This window comes from Salmo trutta, chromosome 15, assembly GCF_901001165.1.
Source record: "Salmo trutta chromosome 15, fSalTru1.1, whole genome shotgun sequence".
Classification (NCBI taxonomy): domain Eukaryota; kingdom Metazoa; phylum Chordata; class Actinopteri; order Salmoniformes; family Salmonidae; genus Salmo; species Salmo trutta.
In genome coordinates, this window is record NC_042971.1 from 35,841,553 (window position 1) to 35,863,139 (window position 21,587).

At 45.4% G+C, this 21,587-nt stretch overlaps 1 protein-coding gene across 2 annotated transcripts in view; it reads left to right on the forward strand.

Moving 5' to 3' along the window:
• The window catches only part of LOC115148894 (UV radiation resistance-associated gene protein), a 161,027-nt gene that overhangs the window by 69,314 nt on the left and 70,126 nt on the right, over positions 1–21,587 (forward strand). For both annotated transcript variants that reach the window (XM_029691190.1, XM_029691191.1), the window contains exons 12-13: positions 339–504; positions 14,915–14,990. In XM_029691190.1, coding sequence (XP_029547050.1) covers positions 339–504; positions 14,915–14,990 — 242 coding nt within the window. The remainder of the gene's footprint in view (positions 1–338; positions 505–14,914; positions 14,991–21,587) is intronic.

A 21,587-nucleotide genomic window follows, 5' to 3' on the forward strand; every position in this document is an offset into this window, starting at 1 on the left:
ATGAAACACGTATGAAATACAGGAGAATTGCAGTCAGACTGTTGCTGATCACTTGCTTTCAAGTGGAGCTTCATGAAGCGTTAAAGAAATTCTCAAACACTGAGACTGCTTAGCTCATTGTTGCCGTTTTGACCAACTTTAGTTTCTAGTCGTAGCATTAAAATGTGTTGGATTAATAACCCATTAAACCACAGCCATTGAAGTGATTAACAGGCATGGCATTTCATTATCAGACCCGTTCAACAATGGTTCTTACTTTATAAAACCTATGAGACCATTTCACAGTAAACCTGTCCAACAGAAACTGACTGACCTCTGTGTTGTGTTTTGTCCTGCAGCGAAGGATGATGGGAGCGTTGCGGTTGCCCTGGGTTACACAGCCCACTTGGTGCTGATGATCAGTTGCTTCCTGCAGATCCCTCTCAGGTATCCTGTCATCCACAAAGGCTCCCGCTCCTCCATCAAGGACACCATCACAGACAAGCTCAGTGAGAAGGAGCGAGAGTAAGGACCCTACACTCTGCTTATTTTCTTTCTTTTTCTTTCTTTTGTAGATACACATTTTTTCATTGTTACTGTACAACAGTACAGGTTGAATTTCCTTTGTGATGATTAGCCACCACGTCAGTACTCCGATAGAGTAACTCTGTTATATAATGATCAAAATAATAGACCTTGGGAGACGATAAACCGTGATCCTGGTCATAAGAAAGGGCTTACAGGGGCCAAATAATGACAGTAGCTAAGCCTGCTGTAACCAGGTGATGGATGCCATGGATTCCGAGTAGCCAACGGTTTAGCGGTAGAGTAGAGAGGAACTCTAAAGTTCAACGCCTGGAGAGCTCATGTTGATCCTGGTCATAAGAAGAGCCAAATAAGGTCAACGTGTGTGTTCTCTCGTTTACTGTACTGTAGTTCGTTTGTGCACAGGATTCCTAGTCACCCATGAAAGTAAGGATCAGAGGGAAGCATGTGACCTATCACACAACAACCCTTCCCTCCAATCCAGATCTGTTTGGACAGGTTAAGCCCACTGTAATGCAGCATATCAAATCGTGTGAGGTTCACTCACAGGCCTTTTTTTTACAGTCCTATTCTTTACCTTTCCATAATCACAAACCCCAGACAGTAGACAGTATTATCTTTCATAATGACCAAGCAAATTGTTGGAAATTCCTCTAAAGCATCCAGTGTGTTTTACCAACCCTGGCCTGTGTAGTAGACAGTATTAATGTTGTACCCTGTGGGCTAACCTAGGCACTGTTCTAGCAACACTGTATTTAGACAGATGTACATGAATGGAGAGGTATTTAAGATGTAGGGACATGTATGATAATATTGTTGCCATGGACACAAGGAGAGGATAACACTCTTGGGGCCTCGCCTCTAGGCTCTACCAGCCTGCTTGTTTAAATCCAGTTTAAAGTGTACTGGGCACCACAATTACAGTGTGAGGACACTTTATTAAAATGATTGTTTGGATCCGGTAACTATGCATCAAGCTTCCAACAAAACTCCTGCTGCCTTGTGATAATTGCATGTTTGGGAATGCACACACATGCTCCCAGGTATGCAATCGTATATGACTTTCTATTCCTGTACATTTCCCCTCAATCAGGAAAAATAAAGAATGGGTATCAAAATTAATAATTGATAGGATTTTCTAAAACCCAAAGACACTTTGAAAAGAGGTATAATCAGTCACTTTAGTGATGGGTATGATAAGGATGTGGGCATATTTGATCCCTTTGGTGCTAGATTGATTAATAATAAATGTAAGTGCCAACTGCTAAGAAGGTAAAAAGTGTCTGGATTGCTTCTTGCCACGCTACAGACAGTACAGTTGTAACCTGTGATCTCTGGTTCTGCACAGCTTGCTCACATTCAACTGCCTCTCGTCTCTCCACCGTGGCAGGAAGACTCTCACCTGTTCATATCAGCAAAATACTTTTGTTTCCCCCCTCATATTCCACTGAGTGATATTCTTTGCTTGTAGCAGATGGAGATGGCCAGCGTTCCATAGGCACACAGTATTATACAATGTCTGGTGTTCCCCTTACGAGGCCTCCTGTAAAAGGAGCAGCTGTGAGTCCTGTGTTAGTGGTTGTTAATGGCCAGAGTGAGATGGGTAGAGAGTGGCCGTGTGTTTTCTGCTCTGTGCTGTTCAGGTGGTTGAGGGGGTAGCAGGCAGACTGGCCTTTGAAACGCTAATGCATGCAGCCTCGTTATACTCAATGAATGAATAAGAAAGAGAGAAGGGCCAGACCCGAGAGCCCTTTATTAACTCATAGTAACTAACAGTTCCCTAGACAGGCAGCAAGCCCCTTGGACCCCAATTAGTACCTCAGTAACCCAGTAAGCCCTGACCAATGCTTCACCTAACTCTGTTGGCTGTTCTGGTGAGATGTTCCCAGTGTGTTTATCTCTCCTCTCTTTCTCTCATACTTTCTCACACACACACATATGGATGCTGCCCATCATTGTGTTAGTCAGACACAGGGGAAGTCATGTCAACAAATACATACATTCCTCCACACACGCATCCATATGGCATACATCCAAACCATTGAACGTAAACAGGCAGATGGTGAGAGTGCGAGGCAGTATCAGAGACCACTGCAGCTGGCAGCGACCTATCTCTTCTTCTCCTCTGAGTGATGTCATCATGGCAGCTGGAGGGGCTCACTGGGGGTCTCTCCTCCCCCGCTCTCCATCCAGCTCTACTCTCCCACTACGTCTACCTCTGTGGAGGGCCTGACTGCACTGTACGCATTCCCATTCCCAGGGCTTTAAAGCAGGATATTTACACCAGGCCCATCAGAGAAAATAAACCAGAAGAGGGGTGGAGGGAGGACCCAGCCCAGCCTCACAGCCTCACCACATCACCCTCGGGTGTCCCTGAGCAGGGCCGAACGCTCCTTTCACTTTGACCTTTCACCCCCCCTACCTCCCCCTCCCCATGTTTACGAGCCTGCCGGTCCCAGAGGGCCCTACACACGGGGCCAAACGACGTGTGGGAAGATGGAAAGTAACCCGTCTGAGGCTGTGAGTGTACAAAAAGAGTGATTAAAGTGTCGGAAAGGGGCAGTGAATGGAGATAAGTGAGGTGGTACCTGAGCGGTACCTTTTAAAGCATGGCAGAATTAGCAGGTGGGTTTGCGATCGATCATTGCTGAAGGCACGCGTATAGAAACCCTCTGTTGTGATGATGATGGAGGAGCAGGCAGCACACCGGCCATGCTCCTGGAGGGTCTGGGAAACGTTACTAGTCCACCACTCACTGTGCATCTCTGGTCCCCAGTTGGCTCTTGTGGTGTGTGACGTTCTCTCTCTGTGTATTACTCTCTATGAGTGGTGTGTTCCAGATGCTAGTGACGTCTCAGCACAGCTTGTTCCCAGCTAGATGGAGCGGAGTGTCCCCACTGTGGAGTTGGGGTGTGACTGATTCCTCTGTGGAGGCCAAACATGTGGTGTGTGGTGGATCTCACATCGCGCCCTGCCAGTCTAGTTAAAAATGTGAACATTTAGCACCATCTACAGTTCATCATATAGTCGAGTAAGACATTTTTTTCCTATCCCTGGATTTATATATGTATATATATTTTTTGTGCTTGTTAATTGGAGTCTAACAAGCATTTAGGTTCTCCTGACTGTGCCAGCCATATATAAATGTGTCTGACCTGTAGAACGAGGGCATTGCTGTTATATTCCACTCCACGTCGCGGTGGACCTGCGGTCTCAGATAATGACCATGGCTTTTATATAGGCGGCCATTTTGCCACAGCAAGAGCAGGCAGACCTGTGTACAGCTGAACTGGAGTGCCCTCTAGAGACCTCTCAGTCAGTGTGGAATGAATGAATGGGGCCGCTTGGGGACTGCAAGGAGTTTTTAGGGAAAGGGGGTGAACGACGATGACTCCACTTTGCCTGTTTGTTGGCACTAGGCCTACCTTTAACGCACCGTTATTTGGAATCTCGGAAGCTTTCACACCCTAAAAACATTCTCAGAATGCAATGTGCTGTAACGACACGTTGCACCCACATTGTGGAGAGCAGCAGCAGCAGCAGCAGCAGCAGCAGGGAGAGCCCAGCATCAGCTCCACAGCTCTAGTGTGTCTGATTGCATGGGGGAGAATGGGGAGATGCGATCCAGATGTCCACTGACTGTATGATTGAGACCAGAGCCCGGCCGTTAAAAATCTAAGTGCTGCCTCATACAGCCTTTTTACTAGGACTATTAAGAGGGAATCCATTTTTTTGGTCTGAGTTTCGTTATGAAAGTGAAGGCTTAAGAAAGAAAGAAAAAAAATGTCTAAGAAGGGATTGACACATCAATGCGTGGCTCAAGTGTAGTGTTGTGCGGCTGGGGTGGAACTATGACTGCCGGTGAATGGAAGGAGGGAGGGAGGGATTCTAAGAGAGGGCCTCGGCTCGGCAGGACCTGCAGCTCTAAAGAAGAAGGTTATTGTTACTGGGTTTCAACGCTTTCACGTCCCTTAACATGGACCATGTGGGACCAGGGGAAGGGGTGGCCGAAGCTCCCTCAGTTTCACATAGCAGCCACAGGACAGGAGAGGAGAGAGAGGAGGGAGGGGGTAGAATAGTTGCTCAATGACAGGACACAGACTAGAGACGGGCAGTCTTTCACACAACACACACCCAATCACGCAAATACTTTCTCACACTCTTTTACCCCCTCAAAGATGTAGTGCATTATAATGGGAAATACTGTAAAGGGTTAGTGAGTTTTGGATGGCCCAGGGGAAAGGGAAGGATTGTCTGGTGTGCCAGACGGGTCAGTTGCATAAGTGGTTGACTGGCCCTGCTACCCTGTAAAACCTTCCTGTGATCCAGAGAAGATGGGCTGAGTGGGCCAGTGAGACCAGGCTGCTCCCCATCCTCAGTGGTCCAATGCCCTGATGCCTCAGGCACCCACCCATCCAGCCTATACTCTTCCATCACTCTGATAATGCCTCAGCCATTAGGATACATTCCCTTCTATTTTTAGCCCATTTAACAACCAATTGACAAATTTGTCTTTTTCAAGTAAAGCTGTTAATAATAAACATCTGCCTTAGTTGAACGCCTTTCAAAGTCATAACTATGATCGTTAACTCAAAGGAGTGGCTTAGTTGGCTCGGTTCATCTGTACATTATATTTTACACTGCTTTTTCATGGATGGGTAACCGTTGGCCTTACTTGTGTTGTCTTAATGCCAATAGCGGCCGGGTCTCACTCTACATTTACATTTGAGTCATTTAGCAGACGCTCTTGTCCAGAGCGACTTACAGTTAGTGCATTCATCTTAACAACCACATATCACAGTCGTAGGAAGTACATTTTTCCTAGATAAAGAAGTTAGCAGTAAAGTCAGTGCTCTCTCCCCCTCTCTCTCTCTCACATTAAGACTCATGGGAGTAGTCAGCTGTATATGGCCTGTGACTCCCTGCCACAAGATTGGGAACACAAATTCTAAATACCGTTCCATGTGTCCGTTTCACTTCAGGTCAGCATCTGGGAGGAAGTTTAGATTCCCTGTGATAAATAAAGAGGCACTTCTGCAGAGGGAGATCACCTAGCTAGCCCCATAGAGAAACCTGCTTAGATCCTGTCCTCTGGGTCCAGCTCTCTGTTTCTAATTAAAAGAATAGGAGGAAGGGAGAGGGGGGAGAGAGGGAGGGAGGGAGGGGGGGAGGGAGATCGAGGGAGGGGGGAGGAAGAGGGAGGGCGAGCAGGGCAGGTAGGGCGAGGGAGGGGGGAGAAAGAGGGAGGGAGAGCAGGGCAGGTAGGGGGAGGGAGGGAGAGGGGGGGAGGGAGATCGAGGGAGGGAGGGGGGGAGAAAGAGGGAGGGAGAGCAGGGCAGGTAGGGGGAGGGGGAGAAAGAGGGAGGGAGAGCAGGGCAGGTAGGTAGGGGGAGGGAGGGAGGGGGAGAGGGGGGAGGGAGATCGAGGGAGGGAGGGGGGAGAAAGAAAGAGGGAGGGAGAGCAGGGCAGGTAGGGAGAGGGAGGGAGAGCAGGGCAGGTAGGGAGGGAGGGGAGGGAGAGCAGGGCAGGTAGGGAGAGGGAGGGAGAGCAGGGCAGGTAGGGAGAGGGAGGGAGAGCAGGGCAGGTAGGAGAGGGAGGGAGCAGGGCAGGTAGGGAGGAGGAGGAGGGGGGAGGGAGAGGGAGGGAGAGCAGGGCAGGTAGGGAGAGGGAGGGAGAGCAGGGCAGGTAGGGAGAGGGAGGGAGAGCAGGGCAGGTAGGGGGAGGGAGGGAGGGAAGGGGGGAGGGAGAGGGAGAGGGAGCAGGGCAGGTAGGGAGAGGGAGGGAGAGCAGGGCAGGTAGGGAGAGGGAGGGAGAGCAGGGCAGGTAGGGGGAGGGGGGAGGGAGAGGGAGGGAGAGCAGGGCAGGTAGGGAGAGGGAGGGAGAGCAGGGCAGGTAGGGAGAGGGGGGAGGGAGAGGGAGGGAGGGAGAGCAGGGCAGGTAGGGAGAGGGGGGAGGGAGAGGGAGGGAGGGAGAGCAGGGCAGGTAGGGAGAGGGAGGGAGAGCAGGGCAGGTAGGGAGAGGGAGGGAGAGAATCAAATCTTATTTTATTTGTCACTTGCTTCGTAAACAACAGGAGTAGACTAACAGTGAAATGCTTACTTACGGGACCTTCCCAACAACGCAGAGAGAGAGAAAACAGAGAAATAATAGAAAAGTAATAATAAATACCCAATGAGTAAGATAACTTGGCAACATACACAGGGTACCAGTACTGGGAGGGAGACATTTTTACAGCAGTGCGTTCGCTCCAAGATGGTTCGTTACCCGAGATGTAAGTGGAGTAGTGCGGCAGTCATTAAAATAGCATTCACTGACATATGCTCAATGTAATCATTTCTCAGATATTGGAAATTACAGCTCGCTGTGATTTATATATTAACCGGTGCCATTAGCCATGACAGTTGCGAGGCAGCAGGTGTTTTTTAAAAAGCAGGCCTCACATCATTTATGGTCCTGGTGTGTTTGAAATCTCACATTAAAGACGTTCTAGGGAACTTCTGGGGAATTTTTTTCCCCATTTTCTTTTTTCTTTTTTAATATATTTTTTTCGAGGCGGCTGCGCATAGCTAAGTGTAAGTAATGGTTACGAGTGGCTAACTCCAAACTCCACTATGTGAACCAGAACTGTTGATTTGCACATTTGGTGTATTCAGATAACATACATTTAAATCTATTTATTAGACGTAAGAATGTTGAGTCAAGATGACTCCTCATTGGCCTGAAGGGAGGTCCAAAGAGGCCAGGCTTTTCTAGTGTTAAGGGGAAAGTAGTCGAAAAGTTACTGAAAGTAATCAGATTATGCTAGTGAGTTTAGGTAGTACAAAAGTTACGTTACTGATTACAATTCTGGACAGGTAAGGTAATTTAGTAAGTAACCTACCCAACTGTGATTTAATAAAATATATATATTTTAGGGGGTAGATCAGTTTTAATATTGCGGAAAGATTGTGGGTTCCATCAATGTAATTGTCTGCATCATTTCCAATCCCCAATATATTTATTTTGTAATTTTATACATTACCCGTCAAAAGTTTGGACACACCTACTCATTCAAGGTTTTTTCTGTGTTGTAAAATAATAGTGAAGACATCAAAACTATGAAATAACAGATATGCAATCATTTAGTAACCAAAAAAGTAAGGATGCACCGATATGATATTGTTGTCCGATACCGATAACCAATATTTAAAATTTTAGCGGCCTTTTAAGCAGTCAAGTAAAGTTAAATAGTTAACACAGTTAAAGGTTACACCCACACACAAACCACACCACACTGACCAAAAAGTTATTTTGTTGACATTTACATACAGTTGAAGTCAGAAGTTTACATAGACCTTAGCGAAATACATTTAAACTCAGTTTTTCGCAATTCCTGACAGTTAATCCTAGTAAAAATTCCCTTTCTTAGGTCAGTTAGGATCACCACTTTATTTTAAGAATGTGAAATGTCAGAATAATAGTAGAGAGAATGATTTATTTCAGCTTTCATTTCTTTCATCACATTCCCAGTTGGTCAGAAGTTTACACTCAATTAGTATTTGGTAGCATTGCCTTTTAAATTGTTTAACTTGGTTCAAACGTTTCAGGTAGCCTTCCACAAGCTTCCCACGATAAGTTGGGTGAATTTTGTCCCATTCCTCCTGACAGAGTTTGTGTAACTGAGTCAGGTTTCTAGGCCTCCTTGCTTGCACACGCCTTTTCAGTTCTGCCCACACATTCTCTATAGGATTGAGGTCAGGGCTTTGTAATGGCCACTCCAATACCTGGACTTCGTTGGTCATTGTCCATTTGGAAGACCCATTTGTGACCAAGCTTTAACTTCCTCACTGATGTCTTGAGATGTTGCTTCAATATATCCAAATAATTTCCCTTCCTCATGATGCCATCTATTTTGTGAAGTGCACCTGACCCTTCTGCAGCAAAGCACCCCACAACATAATGCTGCCACCCCCGTGCTTCACGGTTGGGATGGTGTTCTTCGGCTTGCAAGCCTCCCCCTTTTTCCTCCAAACATAACGATGGTCATTATGGCCAAACAGTTCTATTTTTGTTTCATCAGACCAGAGGACATTTCTCCAAAAAGTACGATCTTTGTCCCCATGTGCAGTTGCAAACCGTAGTCTGGCTTTTTTATGGCGGTTTTGGAGCAGTGGCTTCTTCCTTGCTGAGTGGTCTTTCAGGTTATGTGGATAAAGGACTCGTTTTACTGTGGATATAGATAATTTTGTACCTGTTTCCTCCAGCATCTTCACAAGGTCATTTGCTGTTGTTCTGGGTTTGATTTGCACTTTTCGCACCAAAGTACGTTCATCTCTAGGAGACAGAATTTGTCTCCTTCCTCAGTGTTATGACGGCTGCGTGGTCCCATGGTGTTTATACTTGCGTACTATTGTTTGTACAGATGAACATGGTACCTTCAGGCATTTGGAAATTGCTCCCAAGGATGATCCAGACTTGTGGAGGTCTACCATTTTTTTACTGAGGTCTTGGCTGATTTCTTTTGATTTTCCCATGATGTCAAACAGAGGAGGAATACATCCACAGGCACACCTCCAATTGACTCAAATTATGTAAATTAGCCTATTTAGAAGCTTCTAAAGCCATGACATAATTTTCAGGAATTTTCCAAGCTGTTTAAAAGCACAGTCAACTTAGTGTATGTAAACTTCTGACCCACTGGAATTGTGATACTGTGAATTATAAGTGAAATAATCTGTCTGTAAACAATTGTTGGAAAGATTTATTGTCATGCACAAAGTAGATGTCCTAACCGACTTGCCAAAACTATAGTTTGTTAACAAGTAATTTGTGGAGTGGTTGAAAAACGAGTTTTAATGACTCCAACCTAAGTGTATGTAAACTTCCGACCTCAACTGTATGTCCCCATTACCTGTAAAATATAATCAAAGCCTATTTCTTTCACATACTTGCTGTGCTGTTTCGTTGTTCATTTGTTCAGTCTCAACCAGGATTTCATCATGCATGTCAAGCAGTAAAGATTCAGCTCTTTCTGTCCGTTGCACCTCTTCCTTGGTGCGCACTGTTACTGTGTCCGTTTCCCTCTTGTCCAGCTGTGTATGTAGCATTTCACATAAATGCTGTTTCTTGTCTGCTTTGATGTAGCGGTCCTTGTACCTAGCATCGAGCATGGTGGCGACACAGTAAAGAGGCTCAGAGAGAATTCCACCGAATCGCTTGTTCGCCGCCTCGAGTACTTCAAAGTGTTACTTTCAAATGGTACCTTGAATATGGATATCCTTGCTTCAGGTCCTGAGCTACAGGCAGTTCGTTTTGGGTATGTCATTTTAGGTGAAAATTGGAAAAAAGGGGGCAGATCCTTTAAGACAAGGTTAGTCAATCCGGAAAATTAAGAATTTTGCAGGTTTCTTCAAGTGCAGTTGCAAAAACCATCAAACGCTATGATGAAACTAGCTCTCATGAGGACCGCCACAGGAAAGGAGTTACCTCTGCTGCAGAGGATAAGTTCATTAGAGTTACAAGCCTCAGAAATTGCAGCCCAAATAAATGCTTCAGAGTTCAAGTAACAAACGCATCTCAACATCAACTGTTCAGAGGAGAGTGCGTCAATCAGGCCTTCATGGTTGATTTGCTGCAAAGAAACCACTGCTAAAGAAGACCAATAATAAGAAGAGACTTGCTTGTGCCAAGAAACACGAGCAATGGACATTAGACCAATGAAATCTGTCCTTTGAGATTTTTGGATACATCCCCTGTGTTTTTGTGAGACACAGAGTAGGTGAACGGATGATCTCTGCATGTGTGGTTCCCACCGTGAAGCATGGAGGAGGAGGTGTGATGGTGTGGTGGTGCTTTGCTGGTGACACTGTCAGATTTTATTTAGAATTCAAGGCACACTTAACCAGCATGGCTACCACAGCATTCTTCAGCGATACGCCATCTGGTTTGCGCTTAGTGGGACTCTCATTTGTTTTTCAACAGGACGATGACCCAACACACCTCCAGGCTTTGTAAGGGCTATTTGACCAAGAGGGAGAGTGATGGAGTGCTGCATTAGATGACCTGGCCTCCACAATTACCCGACCTAAACCCAATTAAGATGGTTAGGGATGAGTTGGACCGCAGAGTGAAGGAAGAGCAGCCAACAGGTGCTCAGCATATGTGGAACTCCAAGACTGTTGGAAAAGCATTCCAGGTGAAGCTGGTTAAGAGACTGCCAAGCATGTGCAAAGCTGTCATCAAGGTAAAGGGTGGCTACTTTTAAGAATATCAAATAAAATATATATTTTGATTTGTTGAACACTTTTTTGGTAACTACATGATTCACATATATGTTATTGGCTTCCTCTGCACTTCCCCTGCACTTCAGAGTATTTATTTATTTTCTCCTTTTTACGAGGGTCCCTTCCTGCTATCGTATTTTAGGGTTGTCTGTGAGGTATAGGCCTGGTGGGCTGATGAAACCGAGGGCTGTGTAAATACTCTAACCCTTTAAAGTGAAGGGGCTTTCTGTTAGAAGCTGCTTTTAAGACATACCGAGTGTTCCCCACTCCGCTCCTTATTAATTACATATCTCTACCCGGCCGTCCGCACGACTCGCAGACAGCTCAGCTTAGACACTACAGGTCCTCCACACAGATTGGCGTGTGAGACAGGGAGGGAGTGCGAGTTTTTGATCACATTAAGGAGATGTCAGTGTGGATGACAGTGTTGATCATGGTGCCTGTCAGTGTCGTATTTAGTTTGCCATGTGAGTGTAAAGAGCTGCCAGAGATGGGGTATGGGAGAGGGTTGGGACATGGTAGTAATAGAAGTAAATCTATTTTAATGAAGGTGAGGAACGGAAGGCTGTGGTGTGTGTGCATGTATATCTTTGTGTGTTTGTCTGACGAGAAAGGGATTATAATTGAAACCAGAAAGGAGAGCAGTATGTATGTATGTATGTATGTATGTATGTATGTATGTATGTATGTATGTATGTATGTATGTATGTATGTATGTATGTATGTATGTATGTATGTATGTATGTATGTATGTATGTATGTATGTATGTATGTATGTATGTATGTATGTATGTATGTATGTATGTATGTATGTATGTATGTATCTGTGCTCTATGGATGGATGGAGGGCTCCTGTGGGCCTGAGAGCTGTTCCAAGGACGATTGTAATCCAGTTCATCCCACTTGTGCAACAGATCATTTCAGCACAGACGCCAAGAGAAGACCGGCCGGCCCATTGGTAAAAATGACTGCTTTCCACTCCAACTCCCCCTCATTTCTCTCTCCTTCCTTCCCGCTCTCTGTCAGTCCCTCTCACCTGTCTCTCTCTCTTCTTTTCTGTCTCTTCTACAACTGCTCTCTCTTCTTGTCTCTCTCTCTCACATGTTAAACCCTCCCTCTATTCTCTCTTCTCTCACTCCCATCCTCCCTCTCGCTCTATCCCTCTCCTGTCAGCTCTCTACCCCTCCTGTCCCCTCTCTTGTCCTCCCCCCATCTCTTTGGGACCCCTGACTTCCTCTTCCCCTCCCTCCTGCTGGTGTGTAATAATATATTTAACTTTACTGGACGTTCCCGGGAGGAATTCCTGGTGTTTGGTGAACCGGAGTCCCTTCAGTGTGATTTCAGACGCACTGGACAGCACTCATTAATCACCTCACTGTGACGGCAAACCATGCGCGTGAGGGCGTGTGCACGTCTATGTATCTTCACGTGTTCCTTTGCTTTTCTATATGTGTGCTTATGTGCGCGTGTCAGCCTCTCTCTGATTTCCCCTTCACCAGCAAACGAATCGTATGTTGTCGGGAGAAAGTGATTGTTGGAATGCCTGCTATGAGACTCTGTGTGTTTGATGTGTTATTTCTCCCTCTGTTAGTTATTTCCTGGTCATGAGATATGACCTCTGGCATGCTGCTTCCTCTGGGGTTTGACTAGGCAGGGTATGTAGGAGTGAAACAAGTGTCTCAGGCTGTGTGGCCTATAGTGTTTCCCTCTGTCTGTGAAACCAACAGTGGTATTTGTCTACTTTATTTGGTAAAGAGTTTCTATGTAATGCACCTCACAAGAAACTGAATGAATTGTGTGTATGGATTGGGCCGAGGAGGAGAACTGCCCTACAGTCTGTACTAAGGCGTTAAAGCGTTATACCTCATGTCCACCAGATGCATCAAACTCTTTGCGTTCCGGCGGGAACGTTGTTAATGGTGCTGTCCGCAACGCTACGTTGGTGATGCCGCACTAGGCTGCTGTGTGTTCTGGGTACAGCATGCGTTCAATATTTTCAACTCGTGCGTTGCTTTACTGTGCCGTGGTACAAACAAAAGAACACGTGCAGACTGCAGCTTGCTAGCTTTTAGCTAGTTGAACAGCGAAGCACATGTGCATCAAGTACGGAAAATACGGACTAGAGACATCCGGCAAAACAAACACATATGCATCTGGTGGACATCAGGCATTATAGATAACAGAGCTGCAGTAGCTAGGCTGTATCAGTTGGGGCTACAGTCATTGCCTCATGCACCTTGCCCTGTAACAGTGATGCACAGTACCAGTGGCGTGACAAGAGGGCCTTCCCGACTCTTGCCCTGGGCTCCTCGGCTCTGGGCCCCTGGCACCTGAGGGTCAGTTAGCGGGAAGAGGGCATGTCTCTTCTAACACAGGATTACCAGTAGAACCTGTCCTGGCTTCAGGGGCTCAGCCATGTCCACTGACAGGAAGGGGATAGGGAGGAGGGGAGGGAAGGGGGAGGAGGGCCGGATGTTCACTCGCACCTCCTGGCCTGACTGACGGCTGAGCCTGACAGTAGAGTAGTCAGTAGTTGTACGTTCTTAACTCAAGCAGGGCTCTGTACGTGTGTGAGTGTGTGTGTGCGTGTGTGTGTGTGCAGAGTAAGACCGTGCCCTGGGCGCATCTCTTCAGTACGTCCTCTCAGTTGGGGAGCAGACATGAGCACATACTGACAGGGACTATCATAGGATAAGGCTGACTTGAGCCATAATGGGAGAGGAGAGCGTTGTTGTCACTAGGGGGGGTCAGCAGGCTTGGCCTGGGGCAGTCTCTCCATCTCCACATTAACACTTCCATCCAGGGGTTTTCACCACTGTGTGTGTGTCTGCCTGCCCTGCCCTACTAGCTAGACATCTGACTGGCACCTGAATGCTGAATGGGGCTTTTCCACCGAGCCTCTCCATCTGTCTGTATGTCTTTGTTCCCTGAAGTATAAAAGCAGGTCTACAGGCTGTTTGATAGGCCTACAGTATGCAGCCTGGACGGTTTGGAGCTGGGCTGATATTTCAGTTCAGTGTTTCCCCTCTCAGCTTCTGCTAAGATGTTTTATCCACCAAACCCCAACAGCTAGACTATACTACAGTAATTCCTGGACTGTGACAACAGGGAAGCAATTGATTTCACAGCACTCAGTCTTGTTGGTGAATCTCTCAACGTTAAACCAACAAGGAATGAAAAACTAATTTCAAGCACCACAGGGTTTATTCTAGCCATTTTCAATCGGCGATGTAGATATGTTATACAACTGAGGTATGTGTGAAATTGCACTCCTATTTTGTTATTACCCTCATATACAAGTCTGGTTATTACTTTATTTACTGTAGTTAGGGTTACAAAGCTACCGGTAATTTACCAAAGTTACCGGAATACAGGTAATCTATGGCAATCTATAGTAACTTTGGTAAATTACACTTGAATAACTTAAAAAAAAAAGGTATTCATATATAGTATACATGTTTTATATATGTGCCCATATTGTCCATGACATTCTATTGGATAGACCATATGGTTCAAGAGAAAATTGCATAATTGATGAAAAAAGCATCTTATCAACAATGGCATTATTTTCAATTAACTCTGCAACTCTTCCAACGATTAACTTTTTTCAAAACCACCACCAGTTTGGTGCCAAAACATTTACAACAAAGACATATTGACATAGTAGAAAAGAAAAACATTTTATTGTTAGGTGGGTCAACCATTGAATATTTTTTATATTTTACATATAAATGATGAGGCCACAGAGACGGCCAGAGATACAAACAGAAACCTGTGATAATCGGCAGTATCCAAAAGGGCCTGTCTTGTGATCAATTAAATTAAATCCTTGAAAGTTACAATAATTCTGGTAGTTTACTGGTAAACTTTCGAAGTTTCTAGTAATATACCCTCCTTTTGCAACCCTAACTGTGGTATTGTTATTACTGTAGTAGAGTCCCATGTCTCTCTGAAGAGCCCAGGAATTGTTTTGATGTTAGAGAGGAGGGAGGGCCTCTGCGCTCTCAACTCCTCAATTTATCAGGATTAGGTTTCTCTCTGCTGTTACCCACAGACTAACCCATGTGTACCACCTACTCCAGTACTGTACACTCATTATCACTGCTCTTCCTCTTCTTCTCACACAGATTCCCACTTTACCCTCGAGGAGAGCGTTTTCAGTTTGAGTACGGAGTCTACCTGATCAACAAGAACATTGCCCAGGTAAGACCGTGGACCACTGTCTGACACATACACACATATAATATATTGAATATATGCCATTTAGCAGACTTTTTACCCAAAGCGACTTAGTCATGTGTGTATACATTTTACATATGGGTGGTCGCGGGAATCGAACCCACTACCCTGGTGTTACAAGTGCCATGCTCTACCAACTGAGCTACAAAGCACCAGCATGTGTCAGGCCGACTCAGATGGTCTGAAGGTGTTAGGTCACTGAACGGTTCCTGTGTGGGGAACAGACATAGTGTTTGCAGTGGTCTGTTGGTTTTTACACATGTTTTGGATCGATCAAGTCATGTCCATTTGGACTGGAGCCTTGTTACTGTGTTCTTTTGATCCTGTCATTTTGAAAGACCTGCAAACTCACAATAAATATGGAGAAACTAGGACGCATGCAAACAGACTGGACTAGAGTGAGGCCCCAGTGTACATACTGACCCTCTGTATGTAATGGCTCAGGACACTGTGAGGGAGAAGGACACACACACACACACAGGGGTCAAACTCGATTAAAATGGGTCTAATATGTTGACCTGTGTGAGTCCCCCCTCTCTGCCCCCCTCCCTCCCTTAATCATTGAGCACCAGATATAACAATTTGCATTCCATGGTGAGAATGTGGAATGGGATCTCTCCAGTGTATTAAGCAGGGCAATTAACTGCAACAGGTGGCTGGGTTCAAATGACTGCACTTTGGGAGGTTTGGACTTTGACGCACTGCCGCTGCCGCAACCTGTTAGCTAGCTGCTGCCTTCCTCCATCCACCTTGGTCCAACAACGAGAGAGAGATAGGGGGGAAACACTACACACTGCAAATTAAAATAAGCTTGGACTGAAAACCCAAGGAGGTCAAGGGTGCATGTTATGACTTGCATGAAAGAGCAGGACCATTATTTGTTCTGGACAGTATGTATGGAGACCCAGAACATAATGTTACATGTTTCAAAATGATCGTATTCTGTTCTTTATGCAACCAAACTGAAATTGAGAAAGCTTTTTCTCCCAGTTTGTTTCATGTATTGTTCTGATTTTAATGATCTATGAGGGATTCAGATAAGTAACATTTCCAGGGGGTTCTTAGAATTATAGACCAGTGACCTTTTTACTGTGGTGTGAGTTGCTCTAACGTCAGATCTGATTTTCATTCCCTCACTTCTGCCTGTCTGCTCTGCCAGGTTTAGAGGTGAAATACTATCCTGGAAGAAGTGTTGAGGATGGTGTCATTTGATTGACTTTACTGTACTGTAGTAACTGTCAGGTAGAAAGGGATATGAGTGTCTGTGTGTACGTCTGTGTGGGGCGAGAGCCAGATAATTCTCATCTCAGACATGTTCTTTTTATGACGTGGATCAACCTCTTAAATCCCCCATGCAGTCTTTACATTTTTTTGTTTTCTTTTATTATCACCGTATGTCGAATAAATCATTGTGTGTGTTTATTTCATGAAAATAACTTATTTCCCTGGGCGACTGGTAGAGCATTGCTCCAGTAACCAAAAAGTTGTCGGCTCAAGTATTCGAACTAGCAAGGTGAAACATTTGTCTCTGGACCCTGGCCGTGACCCCACTCCCTGCAATTATCTCAGGAGCAGTTAGGATATGCAAGAAACACATTTCCATTACACATTTGTGTCTAACAGGACTAATATAAGCACCCCCAAATTATTGTGAGCCTCCTTTTGCCATTGAAATTCTCAGTCTGATGACGTGGGTGTGTAGATACAAATTTAGATATATTTACATACACTACATGACCAAAATATCTGGACACCTGCTCATCGATCATGGGCATTAATATGGAGTTGGTCCCCCCCCCTTTGCTGCTATAACAGCATCCACTCTTCTGGGAAGGCTTTCCAGTAGATGTTGGAACATTGCTGCAGGGACTTGCTTCCATTCAGCCACAAGCAATAGTGAGGTCGGGCACTGATGTTGGGCAATTAGGCCAGGCTCTCCGTCGGCGTTCCAATTCATCCCAAATGTGTTCGATTGGGTTGAGGTCAGGGCTCTGTGCAGGCCAGTCAAGTTCTTCCACACCGATCTCAGCAAACCATTTCTGTATGGACCTCGCTTTGCACACGGGGGCATTGTCATGCTGAAACAGGAAAGGGCCTTTGCCAAGTTGGAAGCGCATAATCGTCTAGAATGTCATTATATGCTGGTGCATTAAGATTTTCTTTCACTGGAACTTACGGGCCTGGCCCGAACCATGAAAAACAGCCCCAGACCATTATTCCTCCTCCACCAAACTTTACAGTTGGCACTATGCATTGGGGCATGTAGCATTCTCCTGGCATCCGCCAAACCCAGATTTGTCTGTCGGATTGTCAGATGGTGAATCGTGATTCATCACTCCAGAGAAGGCGTTTCCACTGGTCCAGAGTCCAATGGCGGCGAGATTTACACCACTCCAGCCGACGCATGGCATTGCTCATGGTGATCTTAGGCTTTTGTGCGGCTGCTTGGTCATGGAAACCCATTTCATGAAGCTCCCGACGAACAGTTCTTGTGCTGACGTTGCTTCCAGAGACAGTTTGGAACTCGAAAGTGAGTGTTGCAAATGAAGACAGGCAATTTTTATGTGCTTCAGCACTTGGTGGTCCCGTTCTGTGAGCTTGTGTGGCCTACCACTTCGCGGCTGAGCCGTTGTTGCTCCTAGACGTTTCCACTTCACAATAACAGCACTTACAGTTGCCTGGGGCAGCTCTAGCAGGGCAGAAATTTTACGAACTGACTTGTTGGAAAGGTGGCATCCTATGACGGTGCCACGTTGAAAGTAACTGAGCACTTCAGTAAGACCATTCTAATGCCAGTGTTTGTCTATGGAGATTGCATGGCTGTGTGCTCGATTTTATACACCTGTCAGCAATGTGTGTGGCTGAAATAGCCAAATCCGCTAATTTGAAGGGGGGGGTCAAAATACTTTTGTGTATATATAGTGTATATTTCAATTTTGGCAGATAAGATTGTCTAGACTCTAGAGCTTACCCTGCTTCAAAGTAGTAGGATACATATGCAAATAAAACATGATTGGTCATAATAATGCTGTGGGCCAAAAACTCCATCCCACCTGATCAAGCAGAAATTCAAGGTGTTTCTTTCACTCCAAAAAGCTTTGACACTAAAATAACATTATCATAATTTTCGCCATATCAGTGTTTTTTTGTCCTCATAGTGTGGAAATACCATTAAAACAACAGGAAATCATGTTTTTGACTGAACTGCCCCTTTAAAAACCTGGCAAGTGCACAGCATATAGGCTCAAACAGCAATATATATTGAGTCTCAGACTTTACCAAACGTTACATTTGTGGGTCCCCACCCCACCTCCTGGAATAGCGTATGGCATGTGACAGTGTGTCGGTAAAAAGTCAAATCCTCAGGTTGACTTGCGGTGAATCCTCAAGGTGAGCTCATGAGTTGTTGTCAGTCTAGCATCTTATACATTCCATATGTGACTGGGGGGATATATCCATGTTGAGAATGAGTTACTGGGCCGACTCAAAATCAACCTATGTGCACCGCATGGATCAGCTCCCTACAGCTGACAATGGTTGTGAAACGTTGTTGCAGAGCAGCGCAAGTGGTAAACATTTCATAGTAGATGTAGCGGAACCCACCACAAAGACAGCTCCCCCACCATCTATGGGGAATTGCTGTTCCTCGCATGAAACTGTGCATTCCTGTGTCTGATCACTCGGTTCCGCCGCCATCACATGTGTTCTAGTAGTTTGGGGGAATGCATGAAGCGACCGACGCAACACTGTCACGCTTCATTTCCTCCTTTTTACAGTCGATACGGGTTTTCCACAACTCTGGCCATTTCAGACCACTTTATCTGGGAGACCTGGATTGCGTCCCAGTGATGTTTGAGTAGAGACTACGGTATGGTTCTTGTTAATACTCTGAAGGCTTTATTAGGAAATGGCTGCTTCTATGACCCCCCCCCCCCCCCCCCCCCCCCCCCCCCCCCCCCCCCCCCAACCGTATTAGAAACACTGAGCCGGGCTTTTCCACTCACTAGTATAATTGACCAATAGAGCCAGCGCTTTGCTTCACGGCCAGGTTGTTATTATTGTGTTTGTGTTTAGTTCTTTCTTTAGTGGTTTTTATGCGATCCTTAGGTTGAGCCCGGCCGGAGCTGGGCTGCCATGGTCTGTAGCGTCTTGCTGCTGACACAAAGCAGTGCTCTGGTTACACAGTGAAGTACACACTCATACTGGACCAGTGGTGGATGGAAGACATTATACAGGTAACTGTCAACATAAAGGAAACACCAACATTGTCTTCAAAACTTGGACAGAACCCCATTTCCGCTCCTTTTTCCTTCCTTGTGCGCTCTGCAAATATCATGTTTCCACACAAACAACACCCAAATGGATGGTAGGATTGGAGTGGAGACATTTCCAAGTTGGTTAACATGCATCTTTGCACTCTGCTCCCCAGTTGCACCTCCGTAACACGATTTAAGCATTGCCAACCTCTGCTGGGTCGGAATCAACCGGATGCATCCGGTTTTCAGAGCCTGTGACGCGACTTCCGCTTTTGGAAGTTAACAAGGCAACTCCTCCACATTTACAGTGCAGAAGAGAACCTTCCCCGATTAGTATTTTTTTTTCTCATCAGGACCAGAAAGAAAGAAATGCTGCTCAGGTGTTTCTTTTACTCCTATGTTAGGTTAAAGCTTTGCTAATACCTTGCACTTCTCACGGAGAGGCCTGTCCTATTCTAGCCCCTTGGAATGAGTGCACTACGTTGTGACGTGCGGTCTGGCTGCTCCTTCCCTCCAGTGCAGGAGGCCACAGGTGAGGGTTTGTAACAGGGGCTGAAAGTCTCTGCAGGGGGCAGAAGAACTGAAGCCGCCAATCCTGCGTTTTAGCCAAGTTAGTGAGACTGGCTCTCAGGGAAAGTGAACGTATGCTCTGGAGCTGAAGCTCTGCCATGCGCTCTCTAGATCTCCGTTATTCGTATGCTCGTTGTGAAACAGGCATGTGAGCCTGATTAGATTGCAATAGACGCTAGATGTAGTTTTGAAGGGTGGAGGGGAGGTGGGTGAGGCGTTGGGGGGCCCAACAATTAGCAGTAGTGGAAAACTTACCCAATTGTTATACTTGAGTAGCAGAAAATATACCTTGATAGAAAATTACTCAAGTGAAAGTCACCCAATAAAATACTACTTGAGTAAAAGTGTACAATTATTTTGTTTTAAATATATTTAGGTATCAAAAGTAAATGTAATTGATCAAATCTACTTAAGTTTAAAAAGTAAAAGTATAAATCATTTAAAATTCCTAATATTACGCAAACCAGACAGCACAATATTTGTAAATTTTTTATTTATGATAGCCAGGGGCACACTAATTTAAAAACGAAGAATTTGTGTTTTAGTTATTCCGCCAGATCAGAGGCTGTAGGGATGACCAGGGATGTTATTTTGAAGTGTGTGAATTGGACCATTTTCCTGTCCTGCTAAGCATTCAAAATGTAACGAGCACTTTTGGGTGTCAAGGAAAATGTAAAAAGTACATTTTTTTCTTTAGGAATGTACTGGAATAAAAGTTAAATACAGATATACAGATACCCCAAAAAACTACTTTAGTACTTTAAAGTATTTTTACTTCAGTATTTTACACCATTGACAATTAGCTCTGAATCGCTAAGCTTAATCGCTAAGCACTGTATTGTACAGTGAGGGAAAAAAGTGTTTGATCCCCTGCTGATTTTGTACGTTTGCCAACTGACAAAGAAATGATCAGTCTATAATTTTAATGGTAGGTTTATTTGAACAGTGAGAGACAGAATAACAACAAAAAAATCCAGAACAACGCATGTCAAACATTTTATAAATTGATTTTCATTTTAATGAGGGAAATAAGTATTTGACCCCTCTGCAAAACATGACTTGGTGGAAAAACCCTTGTTGGCAATCACAGAGGTCAGACGTTTCTTGTAGTTGGCCACCAGGTTTGCACACATCTCAGAAGGGATTTTGTCCCACTCCTCTTTGCAGATCTTCTCCAAGTCATTAAGGTTTCGAGGCTGACGTTTGGCAACTCGAACCTTCAGCTCCCTCCACAGATTTTCTATGGGATTAAGGTCTGGAGACTGGCTAGGCCACTCCAGGACCTTAATGTGCTTCTTCTTGAGCCACTCCTTTGTTGCCTTGGCCGTGTGTTTTGGGTCATTGTCATGCTGGAATACCCATTTTCAATGCCCTGGCTGAGGGAAGGAGGTCCTCACCCAAGATTTGACAGTACATGGCCCCGTCCATCGTCCCTTTGATGCGGTGAAGTTGTCCTGTCCCCTTAGCAGAAAAATACCCCCAAAGCATAATGTTTCTACCTCCATGTTTGACGGTGGGGATGGTGTTCTTGGGGTCGTAGGCAGCATTCCTCCTCCTCCAAACACAGCGAGTTGTTGATGCCAAAGAGCTCCATTTTGGTCTCATCTGACCACAACAATTTCACCCAGTTGTCCTCTGAATCATTCAGATGTTCATTGGCAAACTTCAGACAGGCATGTATATGTGCTTTCTTGAGCAGAAGGACCTTGCGGGCGCTGCAGGATTTCAGTCCTTC